The sequence below is a fragment of the Haemorhous mexicanus genome, chromosome Z, assembly GCF_027477595.1.
Source record: "Haemorhous mexicanus isolate bHaeMex1 chromosome Z, bHaeMex1.pri, whole genome shotgun sequence".
Lineage (NCBI taxonomy): Eukaryota > Metazoa > Chordata > Aves > Passeriformes > Fringillidae > Haemorhous > Haemorhous mexicanus.
Window position 1 is genome coordinate 70,947,134 of NC_082381.1, and position 14,288 is coordinate 70,961,421.

At 36.6% G+C, this 14,288-nt stretch overlaps 1 protein-coding gene across 9 annotated transcripts in view; it reads left to right on the forward strand.

Moving 5' to 3' along the window:
* Positions 1 to 14,288, forward strand: part of PDE4D (phosphodiesterase 4D) — a 533,887-nt gene that overhangs the window by 433,179 nt on the left and 86,420 nt on the right. For all 9 annotated transcript variants that reach the window (XM_059836733.1, XM_059836735.1, XM_059836734.1 and 6 more), the window contains 2 exons: positions 152 to 343; positions 13,870 to 13,906. In XM_059836733.1, the coding sequence (XP_059692716.1) occupies positions 152 to 343; positions 13,870 to 13,906 (229 nt within the window). The remainder of the gene's footprint in view (positions 1 to 151; positions 344 to 13,869; positions 13,907 to 14,288) is intronic.

Consider the following 14,288-nt stretch of genomic DNA (forward strand, 5'->3'; position numbering starts at 1 on the left):
GTGGTTTTTTTGTAGCAGTGGACATGACCAGGTCTCTGTTTCTCCATTACTATCAAGAAGCAATTAGGTATGATAATTTTTCAGGAGAGTGTTTATTATATTTTAAAATTCTTAGGCCAATAACATTAAAAAAATTTCTCTTTTTTTGCAGTTTCGATGTAGACAATGGTACATCATCAGGACGAAGTCCCTTGGACCCCATGACAAGCCCTGGGTCAGGGCTAATTCTTCAGGCAAATTTTGTCCACAGCCAACGTAGGGAGTCTTTCCTTTACCGGTCAGACAGTGATTATGATCTGTCCCCAAAGTCCATGTCCAGGAATTCCTCCATTGCCAGTGACATGTAAGTACCTTATGAAATACTTCTAGTCTATAATTTGTCCAATATCAAGATTTTTGCAGCCACAAGAAATTTTTTTTTCAAGTCAGGCTGTAATCACTTATGCCAGTGAAGTAATGGAAAATTGTTTGTTTATTTCTTTAATGAAGATTATACTTGTTCCTGCAGCTTTTTAAAGGATGTCATGAGGGTGTACTTGACATGCTTATGCACTCTATTAGCTCTGACAGAATAGTAATGATAGTCAATACTGGTGTACTAAAATGGTAAGGAGAGCTATTTTCTGTCTCTTAAGTTATTTTCAAGAGAAACAATACAAATTCAATTTCTGCTTCTTCATGATTTTAAGAAATAGATTACATTTATTGCCAACTGGGTTCTTTTAAATTTTTAGACAAAAGATTTACCAGCTGGAAGAAAATAATATATTTGAGATAGAAAAAATTATTTCAAATACCTTCTTAACTAAATTACAAAATTCTAACAAAAGACCTTTTTAAGCTTATTCTGTCCTTTGTCACTATTCTGCAAAGCGTGTATTTTCTGCTATTAAGTCATGCTTTTAAAGTACATGTGGACCCCAGGTTCCATGTGTTGTGGAAGTAATGCAAATCTCTGTTTATTAGTAAGATGCCAAAAATATTTAAATGTTCCATCTTCTAGTCACTTCTAAGTAGGAGAAATTATTAACTCTTTTTTGCTTGGTTGGGTTTTCTTTGCCTAAATGTCTCAAATTTGCATGGCCAAATTGGTGTTTATGGTTCAAATAGATATCTAAAATAAAGGATCAGGCTTGTCAGAATACCCCAGTGAATGCTGGTTTTTAGTGAGGCAAGGACCTATAGATATTACCTTTGAAAAATAAGAGTAGGCACAAAAAAAGAATAAGAGATTTCATAAAAATGAGTGAAATTAGAGCTGATATTTAACTTAAAGTCATAAATGAACACTCCTTTTTTTTTTCAACTTATATATTTTTTAGAACTGTTGTTTTGTTTAATTATAGCTCTTTTTCTTTGTAGAGTTTCAAGGTAAGAACATTTCCTGCCTTGAGAGAGGGTTAGTGTAAGGTCTATGACTCAGTTAAGATCAGTGGATCGAAATACTCAGTAAGCTTTGTGCCAAATGTGACCAGTTTTTGTTGAGACAAAATGAGTTAGAACAAAAAAAATTCATCTTGCTTTGTTATAAAAAAAATGCATTTTTCTTGGGAATAATAACACCCTTCCAGCAAATCTTCCTCTGAAAGATATCCTTTTTTATGAAGAGAGAAGATTCAAGCTTTTATTATGGCACCTGTACCAGGATAACATTTGTAAAGATTTTTACATTCAGGAGGACAATCCAGCTGACTGCATTGCTTAGATGAGTCATTTCAATGAAAGATTCAATTAGTGCTCCATCCTTGAACTCATAATCCACTTAATTTCCTAGAATTTTGGGTAATATTTCAGCACATGGCAGTAAATTGGATAAACAATATAATTACTGAAACAGCACACATTTTCTCCCTTTTTTCCCTCTCTATTTTCTTTTCAAATTTTTCTGGAAACACATTTACATATAAAATTTATTTGACCTCACATCTTGATAGATTTTCAAAGTCTCTTGTCACAGATGAACCTTTGTACTAAGAAGGTAAATATTCCTGCCACTGTTTTGGAGGGGAGCACATTAGGAAATGTAAAAGGCAAGTTGTTCTCACTGTGGAATAATATTAATTTATCAATAAGTCTAATTATTATAAGCTTAGCTGTACCACAGAAATTAAGTGAAAGAAGGACATGGAACAAAAGAAGAAAAAGTTTAAAATGAAAAAATAGCATGGAATAAAAAGTCAAAGTCACAAAAGTCCTTATGTATGTTTTCAAACATAAACTGAATGTGCTTATTGAAAGAAAACCCATTGAATATTATTAATATAAGGAAAACATTCTAATACAAGAACTTGCTAAATGAAGTGGAAGATGAAAGTATTGACAGGGGAAGTACACAAATTTTAGGTTAGTTTCAAATTATCCTATTTCCCTTTTGCATCCATATACATGCTTAAGTGTTGTTTGTTGTTTAAACATGAGCAATATATATTGCAAAATATACACATCATTCAGGTAATGTAAGTCAATTAATTGCACACAGCAGCTTAGTCTAGATCCCCTGATTCTTCAACCAGCCTCAATATTTCACTTTGTAAAGAAAAAGACAATGCAAAAGGCATATGTCTTGCATTTTAAAGAGGTAGAACATAAAGAACTCTGGCATTTCCATTACTCTGAAATATTGAACTTAGAATAATACTTTCTAGTCAGTAGCAATGCTTCAAAATTTTAGTCAGATGTGGAATGTCATGTTAAGACAGCCAGTGGATGGCAGTGCTAAAGTGCTAAATTCATCGTGTCATTATTTGTTATGTATGCAGCTCCAACCAAGGAAAAGAACAAGCTGAGCTCAGTTGTTTGCAAAGCCAAAATGAAAAACTGGGCTCTGCTACAAACAACCTATAAAGGCAAAGTATAAGATGATAACCAAGGGACTAATGCAGTCAGACACTATCCTCAGGAAAAGATACAATGCAAGTCACTATGCTCAAAATAGTAAACCTCACAGAGAAAGCAAATGGCATTTCATTCAGGGAGTTGAGATGGAAAGTAAAGAAACAAGGGCAGAGAAGGGATAGGTGGAAAGTTTTTTAAAATCAGAAAATGTAAAGTATACTTTCATGAATTAGTTATGGAAAAGAATAAAAAGACAGTATGAATACAAGGCTGCTTTGATGAGAGAAGGTCAGTGGGACAATTGTGGGCACAGTTCAGCAGAAAAAGCACCTGAGTGTAAGAAAAGAAAAGCACATAAATTGGAATGGGGGTCAGTAACATTGTTTTAGTTATCCCTTGGAAGAAATAACATGGTCTTTGAGAATAATAAAAACAGAACATGGAGATTATATACAGAGATCAGGAAAAGCTGCTAAACTATGTGAACTGGAGAGGTGAATAGTTTAGACAGGAAGATACAAGGTCCGAGGCAGATGAGCACAGGTGTGTTGTGAAGCGTCTCTGTGGGATTTCCAGCAGAGAAAAGGATGCGCAAGAGAAAAAGTAACTGAATGAGGCAATGAGGGGTAATTTGAGACTATATGAGGAATTATACTTCAGGGTCTGTGGTGAAAGACAGAAAACAAGTTTAAAGGGAAGGAAAATAAAGAATGGAAAACAAAAATACCCAAAACCCAAAATTCCAAACACCAACACAGACGAGAAAGGAAATAGTATCTAGATGAAAGATGTGCAAAATCATTATTGGAAAAATTGTCAGGCCTATAATTGAAGACATTAGTGAAGCAGAGAGCTGTGTGGATGTCTTGCTGAGGTGGTCTGATTGCTTAATGCTGACTTGTTTGGACTGCTGTGGCTGTCCAGAACTTGCAAATACAGGAAAAGGTTGAAGTGATAACACTTTTTATACTTTTTCTTGTTAAGGGATCACTGCCCTGGTTAATGGAGGAATAGATCAAATTAGTAGAGAATTTCTGTTTTAGCAGAACCCAGGTCTCTAATCAGGTTAAAAAAATAGGTTCCTAGAAAATAAAAAGCCAATAAGCTGTCCAGTGCTGCATCACAGCCCATGTTTTATGCCACTCTGAAGGGCAAAAACATGTATAATCTCCTTGAGATTCTGAAAAAGCAGACGAGAGGATAACAGTCTTGACCAGAGGACCAAGACATTCTCAGTAGACAAGGCTGTCCAAGCTCCACTGTTTTTCTGAGTGTAAGAAGACTTCTTCTGACCCATCATTTAAGCCTGTTCTTCTCCCATTTCCACAAGCTCTCAGGAAACAGCCCTGCACAGCATGGACATCCTGGTTTCCTCAGGACTTGGCCAGCTGAACCTCACTCATAAAAAAGCAACAGCTGGGGGAATTTTACAGCTGTCTTTAGAGAAGGTCAGCATTGTTTTCTTCATCAGCTTATCACTATAGGCTCCAACTAGTAATATTACACAAACTTTTCTGATTTCTATTAAAACTTCCTTGCATGCATTAAAGGAGTAGATCCCACCCAAGGAACTGTGGGGAGCTGCAGGGTCACTGGTCTGGCAATCTGCTAAATGGCCACCATACACCATTCCCTGACCTGGACAACCTACTGCTACTCTGTCAGTAACTTCTGAAGACAGCAGCATCCCTCTGCTGCTGTCTGTGATAAAAGAAATATCAAGAGGATGAAGTTTTATCCAGGATATTTTCCCTACAGCTACAGTTACAGAGGATATATTTTCTTGTCCTCTAAGGCAAGCTTTTTCTTTGTTTTTTCTGAGCCAGTAAGGCCTGGCTTTATTAATCAAATATTGTGATTATGAATCTTAAGTTATGGAGAAAAAAACATACCTTCTTCATGAAAGGTGCTAGCCAAGATTCTAGGACAGCAGACAAGACATGTGTTTAGTGAGAAGAGTAACTGCACTTCAGTTTAAAAATTAGAAATTATCTATTCTCCAGATATTTGCAGCTGAAATTCCTTTCAATCATATTATTTTCTAGGAATCTCTGGGTTTTTTTATTTCATGGTTATTACCATCTGAAAATGAGCAGTTAAACTTCAAAGTCCAGCCTACTCTAAAAAAGAACCATTTTCTATGTGTGACTCTGTTTAGAAACAGTCTTTAATTTAAAAAAAATTCAATTGCTTGAGACATTTATTTGTTCATGTAAATAAATGTATTTACATCACTTTAGGAAAAACAGACAAAAACAGACAAATATTTTGCTTCATTGTGTTTCTCTTTTTTTTTTTTTTTTAAGGCCCTTAAATAAAGTTGCAGCTTAAATTAATCTAAGTAATTTGCAAGTCACTTACAATACTTTTTTGAGCTATAAAGAAAAAATAATAAAAAAAAATTACTCTGTCCTTTCTGGTGGTTTGACGCATTTTACAGGTGGAATTTAAAACAGAAAACCAACTTAGAATGCAACTTGCTTAAAGTTGAATAATAAATTTATGTATACTTTATATGTTGATCAGATAAATAGTTATGTTTGAAAACAAAAGCAAAGCATTTTTTCATGGAGAAGATTTTATCTTCTTTTTATTCAGGGGAGAATTTTTGTTGATGAAATGCAAATATATTTTATTTACTTTCAATCAATACAGAGTCATGATTGGTTTTGCGTGCGATTTCTAAAATCTTACAATTTTCCAAACAGCTCTCAGTTGTTAAACACATCACTTCCCCTTTGAACACTTTAAATGTTTTAGGTTTATTCTTCCTTCCTCTGGAAACAATGGATGTTGGAAGGAAAATAAGTAATTAGTGAAGTTACAACCAAAACAGACTGAATTTCTGCATCTTTTCAGTTACAGTTGGCATGTTCTTAAAAGTATGGTACCATAACCAAGTCTTAGCTGGGATGTCAGGTACAACACAACACCACTACTCCCTGGGCTTGCACCACTGATCAGCAGTGGAGAGGAAGGTGGACTTGTGCATTTTGTGTGCCTGCAATACTGAAGGATAGGAGCTGTGTGAAGAGAGGCAGCTTTGTAAAACATTTTTGAATGTTTTGCAGAGATCTCTTTTGGACTGTTTTTCTGGCTCAGTGATAATCTATGTGCATAGGTCAAATTTATTTCAAAACCCAGAAGAACATTAGCTGTCATTCTACCCTTAAGGGCACAAACTGAATGTTCTGAATTCTTTTAATGGCCCTTATGCTCAGTTAGTTTTAGAGCTCAATCCCTGAAAGTGTACAGTCTGAAAATCTGATGGTTTTTCCTTGTTTTTCTTGTTTTCTTTTTCTTTGTTTTTCTTGAATTCATCTTGTTTCTTCTTATATACATTTAGGGACCTTTGAACTTAGTTTAGGCACCATTTTTTTATAAACCTTGAAACTCACTGTGGCTGGTTGGTAGCAAGCTCTCTCAGGCTGGGTTGCATTGCATGAGTGCCTGGTTCTCAGCAGCTCTGCTATCTCTCTTTTGAGGAGGGAATCTTTCAGCCTGCATCAGTAGGAGGCTCACATGGAAAGTCACGTAGTCTTATTCTTCAGAAGTAACACACCCATATCAGTTTTAAACACTTAAGCATGTGGGACAGGGACAAGCAAGCAACCAAATACCTGATGATTAAAAGCAGTTACAGATACAATATACATATTATATTTTAATTTGCAACAAGGTGAAAGTTTATGTATGTCAGCTAATGCAATCAAAACTCACTAATAATAACTCCTTAAGTGGCAGTAACTTGAATGCTTCCAGTCATGTATGCAAACCCAGTCATTAATTTTCTCAAACCTGAGAAGAAAACAGAACTACACTGTAGTCTCTGATGCCTGTTTGTTTTCCAGCCTTGATATAGCTGAATGATGAGTTTGGTTGTATGAACAGTCCAATAGTGGCACTGCTGAGTTGGCCTGGATGCCTCTGATTGAGTCCAGCATTTTTCTCATTCAAAGTACTCTCTCTGGCTTCATCTAGCCTCTCCTTCAACACACGAAACAAAGCTCCACACTGCTGTAGCTTCTTTTCCCTTGCCATTGCCTCAGTGACCCCCAGGAGGACTACCTTCTGATTTCAGAGAGAAAAGCACCTGCAGCTGTGGCCATGCTCTGTTTCCCTTCAGGACTGAGTAATTCTTTCAGATTTAATAGAGGTCAGTTGCTCACTTTGTAACCCACCATTCTCCTGTAATCTAAATGGTCTGCTATATAATGACAGACCTAAAGCATTGAAGCTTAGTGGATGACTAGGGCAATGTGATACAAATTATTTCTTGAGTTATCTGTGGTTTTTTATGCTGCACATCAGGCCAGATCCCTACTGTGATGGTCCACTACAGCACGACATACATGATTACCTCAGGTAGATTACACAAGTCAGATGTGTGAGTACAATGTCTTTGAAAAGGTTTAAGCTTCTGATAAAAGTAGCTGTGACTGATATAAGAGATCCTGGTGGTCCTCAAATTCTTCCAAAGGTGTTAGGAGACTTTTCTTGGTAGATGTAAGAAGCATGGTAGGGTTCCTACAGAGCATTATATTGGATGGGGAAAAAACATAATAATAAACATAGTAATAATTCCTGGTTTTTGAGATAGTCAGCCAATTCTCATTCTAGCTCATTCAGCAATTCTAAATGAAGCTTCTGGATTTGATGGGTCGTAGATGAGATCACTGTCTCTGAGATCTACAATAGCCCTTGTCACCCAGCAATTTTTTTTTTTTTTTTTAAATCTGGTCAAAAGTAGAGGCACTATAAAATGAAAGAGAGCTGTTAATGCACAGTGAGGTATACACATAGCCAGATAGTATGTACCTGATAGCGCCTGGATTAAACCTCAAAATACTGATTAAAAATTGCTAACACTGTTCCTTTCCAGTTAGTCTGTAAGACATGTGGTCCTTTTGTCCTTCCAAGTCTTGAGGGAGCTTCTCACTTTAGGTGCTAATGTGGTTTAGCCTAAATTAAGATTGCTTTTTGGGTGACTTAGCACTGATGACTGCAACAGGGTAGATTTCAAGAAGTCAAACGCTTCTTTCAAGCCTGATCAAGTGGATCTTCAGGACCTAAGATACTAAAAAGGCAACATGAAAAATTAAAGTATTTTCTTATATAAAATACAAGTTATATCCAGAAAACTCCAGGTACTTTAGTATATAACATATGTGTATTAGCCAAATGTAATAATTCAATTTTTTTTGAGGTGTTTTGATCTTTGTAAGGCAGACAAGAATTGTTTTCTTAATGAACATGATAGTGGAGTTGCTTGATTTCTGCTCCCTATGAAGTCATTTGGGGTCTTTGGAAAGACTTATATCTGAAGTTTTTACTAGTGACATTTATGCGGGAGAAATTTTTTCTCCCTTTAGTCTGTCTTTCTGAATCTCACTTGCTTAGTTAGACAGTCCAAGGAGAATTACTATAACAACATCCTTTTGGCTGGGATAATGGACTTCTCAGGTGCTGTGGCTTTTTTGGGCCAATCCTCCTTCATCTGGTTAAGCTCGATTAAATTAACTGTGCTGAACTCCCAATATTACAGCAATACTTTTTCACTAATTAGGGCTAGCTGTGTTGCTGAATTAGACAGATGTATCAGGAGGACATAACTGCACAGTGTTACAGAAAATTGTGGTGTTCTGAAGCACTCAGACAATAGTTGATGAGAGTCTGCTTCATTCAGGGTCTAATTTCTCTGGTTTCAAGTAGCTCTTTTTACCAATCCTCTTACGTACATATTCACAGAATTAAAATGCTCTGGGAAAAACAACCCCGTCTTCTAAAGCTCATGGCTCTGATACCAATTTCAATTGCTTGCTCTCTCAGCCCTAAGTCCCAGCCTGCCCACAATGTCATAGACTGTATCCCCTGCCTGAGATGCTTAATCATCCCTCAGATTGTGCTTACCCTTTCAAAGACATGCAGATGACCAAATACCCACTGGCTATCTAAGAAAAAGTGTAACCCCATTTTGGAATGTGGGCAAAACCTGAAGAACTGCTTCTCATTTAGTCTCAGCTTTTCAAGCAAAGCCTAAGCTATCTCGGGGCTAGAAAATTTTTTCTCAAAGTCTTAAAAATTGAGATGACATGACTTAAGCACTATTCCTGCAGAATAAGCTGACTTGGAATACTATGATTTCTGACTTCACAAAATAGATTTTGCGAACCGACCCATTTGTATTTTTCAAATGCAGATGATGATGATGATAAATATCAAGCTGCATGGAGCAGGCAGCCACTGCTGCTCACTTTCCTCAAAGCACAGCTTCTGATAGCTAGTACCATTACCATTGCTATATCAAGGTGCAATCTAGAATCATTTTTCATTGCTGCTAAAATGTGAACCTCAGCAATGTGAATACTGCAGCATACTTAGTCAATATGTTTTATGGGTGTATATTTAGCTTCAAGTATGCAATGTTATTGGGACAGAAAAGAAAATCCTGGCAGATAGGGTACTCCATCTTATGCTCCGTCTTTCATTTGTAGTTTTGTATTTGGTATAATTGTGTTCCCACAAACAAAACACAAATGTCTCATCTAAGCTGAGACATGCTATTGGGCAGTAAGTACACAGCCTTGTATGCAGAAATGAGTGGGTGCAATGTTTAATCCCAGTCTAGATGTTTACCCTGCAAAAGTCAGCTGCCGTATATTTTCTTACCCAAACAGAAGACTACCTTAGTGTCAATCTTCTTTCTTTTACAGTTCTTTTAAAATGGAGTCAATTCATATGTGATGAAAGCAGATGAGAGCAGTGCAATGAAAGCTCTTGATGTGGAGCTTCATTCAGGGATTCTGTACAGCCACTGTCCTTTTAGGCTTTTTAATTCAGTTGGTAGCTTTATTCTTTCAAATGGTTTATATCCAAAGTTTGTAGCCAGAGAATCCAACACAGACTATGCCATTGGATTTAAGGCCTGACAGGCATCCTCAGCCAATATTTCTCCTGAGAATATAGTACAGTTTTGATTCAAGGGGAGGAGTGTTGCAAACCGATAAGGTCATACATTAAGCTGGTACATTTGTGTCAAACCGGTGTAAATATGTGTTGTATTTTTTCCCCTCTATTCAAATAAGGCAGAGCTCCTATTTATCCTGTTTATGTCTCATAACTTCAATGCATGTCCTAAAGATCACTCAGCTGGTATTCATGTAAAAGTCTAGAAAGACATAGAAAACCTTAATCTGTGTTACTATGGCCTTTAGAAAGACAGACTTTGAGGACTTTCCCTGTGAAGCTCCACAGGGGCAAGTCCCTCACTCTCCTCATGATCTCTAAAGCCTGGGATTTCCTTCTCCTTAATGGATATTTTGAGATTTTTCTAACCACTATAAAAAACACCCACTCTTTTTAAGTGCATCCTGATAGGTCTGCAGAATATTTCTCTAGTTACTTATTAGATGTTATAATAAATTATGACAGTTTAATTATGAAGTAAGGGTTATGCAGTCACCCTGTCTTATCCTTGTGTTAATCTTCCTTCCTGCTTCTCTGTCTGTCCATGCATCTCTAAGTTCCTTATTATTAGGGGAAAAGTTAATTACTGTTCTGTGATTGGGATAGAAGAGACAAATTGATGCAAATCCTGAGAAAAGGAAGCAGAACTTTCGTACTGAACATGTTCAACTAGCTTCTGACTTAACACAGAACTTTCATCTCCTCCTCAGGGTGGGGATCAGCATAGGTTATATGGTGTGAGTTCAAGTGTCATATAGGAAATGTTATGAAGAAAAAGTCAGAAATTTGCAGAGGTTTAGGCTTCACCACTTTATGGCGGCTAATAGCTTGCAATGTGGTACATAACCTTCGGTCTGCTAAAGAGAATTTTGCTTGTGTTTTATGTAAGAGTCATTAATCTCATGTGGGCCAGTGCATTTTTAACAATGTTCTTTAGCAATGATGTAGAACTGATAATTTTAAATTTTGGAGCTCTGTGAAAAATATTCTGTTTTCAAACCTGTATTTCCTTTGAATAATTGAGATGTGAGCAAGTATGCTGGGCATTCTAGTTAAGAGAGTCTAACAGTGATGTGAACAATTTCTTCTTGCTTTAAAGGCCCCAAATACCTTTGTCTTTATTTAGAAGCTTGTGGCATATTGCAGTATTTACGCTCCCTCTTGCTTCTGTACACAGATGAGTGGCACTATCCTATCTGGAATCCAGACCGAAACACCCATCAGCTTCCATGTCATCTAGAGAGGAGGACACTGTTACATTCTAGTGTTTATTACACTGCAATACACTGTGTATCAATGACATTTTGAATCACAGGTTCTTGCTCTTCTGTATTATAACTACCGCTGCTTGTTTGGACATGTCTGCTCTATTTTTGAGCCATCTCACTTTGTCCAGATTTTCTGACCCAATGTATATCAAAGATTTCTCACCACCTTTTATGATTGCATTGCAGTTCAAGTGGTCTGGTGAATGCTAAACTATTTTAAGAAAGCTGTGGATATCTGTACATTCAGTATTAGGTTCACCAAAATAATGATAGTATCTGGATTTGTTGCTCTTGACACAAGGGAGATTTGAAAAGTGAAAATCAAGTCCTGGCTTGATTTCAGTACATTAAATTACTACTAAATCAAGCCTCTTCTGAAGAATAACAAGCTATAGTATGATATCAGTGTTCTTCAGTGAAATACAGTCCAGAAACCACTCAAGTAGAATTAAATTTGAAAATGAGAAAAGTGGGATCATGTTATTTTACATAAAAGAATAAAAGATTCTCCAAGATAGAAAGCCAAGAACATGTAGCTGTTGCTTTTTATATGTGCCTCAGCATCCACATAGCAGCAAACAGGGGCTAAATGGGAAGGGGAGGGAGTACAATCTACAATAAAAAATCCCACAGGAGATTTTGAGGAGGACAATCTTGTTTTCATGTGTTTTGCCAATCAGAAATTAATTGTTAGTGCCTGTGTTTCAGGAGTTGTCTAGTACTTTGAGGCACTGGTGAATATTTTGTGCATTTCTGCAATACATTGGGCATTCAGAGTGTTTGCCACTGTTGGATGCTATAAAGAAATATTTCCATGTCTCCACTGTCTAATTTACAGGTAGAAACAATTCAATATTTTTGTTCTTTGTCCAGTGCTGCTGCTACCTGTAAACACTTTCATCTTCATAGTTCTGCCCTTTCATAATTTCCAAATGTATAGATTAGACTAAAAAGCTTTATGTTTTGAGATGGGCCCCTTTTAAATGTCAAAAAAGAAGCAAAAAATGGAGTAGCTGTATGCAAATAATAAAAATATCCTTTATAAAAGATAAGAAATTAAAGGACTACTGAGAAAAATTTAAGTCATCTGTCACATATCAGATAATGACATTTCACAGAACTCAAAGACAAAGAGCATAATTTTCCTGGAAGTGAAGTAACATAGTCACACTCTCTTTCAGTGGAGAACAGGATAAAAATAAAAAGAAAAAAGGCACTTGGCTTATCTTCTGCTAAAGCCTTTATGTAATTCATTAAGCAACCCTTATCTAAAATTATAGTGTAGGGCATTTGCTGATGTTTTCCTGACTCAATGAAAACATAAAGAGGTACTAAACCCAGGTGGTCATTAACTCTCCTGTTAATGCTCTGGGCTGATTCATGTAGTCTATTATACCCGATTGGATTTGGCTTCCCTGAGCAATTAAAGCCTCTGAGTTCCTGCTATGGAGGACACATTACACATTTCTTTTGGTTTGTTCTAAGAGTCAGGCTTATATGCTTTCTGTCCAGTCTGGGCCTGTGGTTTCACGTGAAGCAACACCCTATTCCAACCACTCCAGCAAAGACTGTGTACAAAATGCAAATTTCTTCCACTGGGTGTCTAAAAATCCATTCTTCTATTACAAAAGGACTAAAAAAGATGATAATAAAAATGGTTACAGAGTTATTAACATTCTGATGATCTTAATATTGGGGAGTTTTGTTTCATCCTTACAGGCTGATTGTACAGCGATACAGATTGCACATACTGCTTTTTAATTAGGTTCTTGCAGTATCTGCAAACTATTGCTGTCTTGTGAACAGTATATAAATTATAAGAATAATGTTGTAGCAAGTCTAACAAAAGTCACATTTCTCCATTTATCAGCCTTTTTCTAATCAGATTTTCATGGACTTGAAATCTAATGTTCAAAACTCATATTTTATGCTTAAACTTGAATAGTGTTAAAATTGTACCAAATCAATGTTAGTTTCTGTTAGAAGTTGCAACTTGTAACTCACAATAAATTCATTACAGGGAAATACAAGAAAATTAAAAACATATTGTATTTTTGTCTCTGGAAAATTTCTTTTCACCTTGATAGCTGGCATATAGTGGATAGGATAACTGAAAATGCCAAATATTCCATGACCCTATGTTTTGACTCTATATCCTCAGTGCTGCAGATGCTACTTTTGTGCCCTTCTGTCTCCTTGTGACTGAAGTTTTTGATAAGCATTTCAAGTAGCAGTTTTTCATGCTGAAGAATAGGAACCCTATTTTCTCTTTCTGCCTTCTGTCCTATGGTGTGTCATCCTGGCACCTTTTCCATGCACCCCCCCCATGGCGGTGAGGGTGTCACAGTGACAGCACACCCTTGGTCACAGGTCCCATAACTGCACGTGTCTCCTTCAGTTTGGAAGTTTTAGTAGGTTTTTATTAATTTGTGATATGCTTCCCAGCCATCCACCTGTTCTCTCCTCACAAGCCTGGTGACAGCCCTCCATGGAGTCACTTTTGGGACATTCACCTCTATCCTTTGGGATGACATATCTGTGGATTAATCCCGGAGGGTCAGGCACCTGCCATACCCACAGCACAGAAAGTGGCTGGTCTGTCAACATTCCCACAGACTTGCCAGGCAGTTGGGCAATAACTGAGTTGATGCTTGCTTTTCAGAGTGTGTGTGGAGCAATGATAAAGTGTAATTGCAGAAGAATAAAACCGGAGTCACCTGTACAGCATTGTAAAACCTGATTTTCTTTCTGTTAAAGCAGAAAATTTTTCTAAGTCACAACTCTGTTTATTTTTTTTCAGACATGGAGATGACTTGATTGTGACACCATTTGCTCAGGTAGGAACAGCTTTGTCATATTTCTCACATGGCCTTGTAATTCAAAGACAAAATGGCCAAACCAGTTGTTTTCTGTTGTTGATGTTATATATGTTTGCCTGAAACAAGAAAAATGTTTCAACAGAAAGTCATAAACCTCCCACTCTGTTAACTATACCTCTTTTTCTTAACACTTTTTGATTATCTGAAAAGTTGAAGTGCAACAGAATGAAAAACACCCTTGATCTCTTCCAAATACTGTAGCAGGCCATCATGATTAAGACAAGTCTCTGATTCCTGTTATTCTGTTATTTTTCTAATTAAAATTTCTCCACTTGAGCATCTTTGATGAATTAATTACAATGAGATTTTTAGACATGAGATAAATTTTACCCAGAACCCT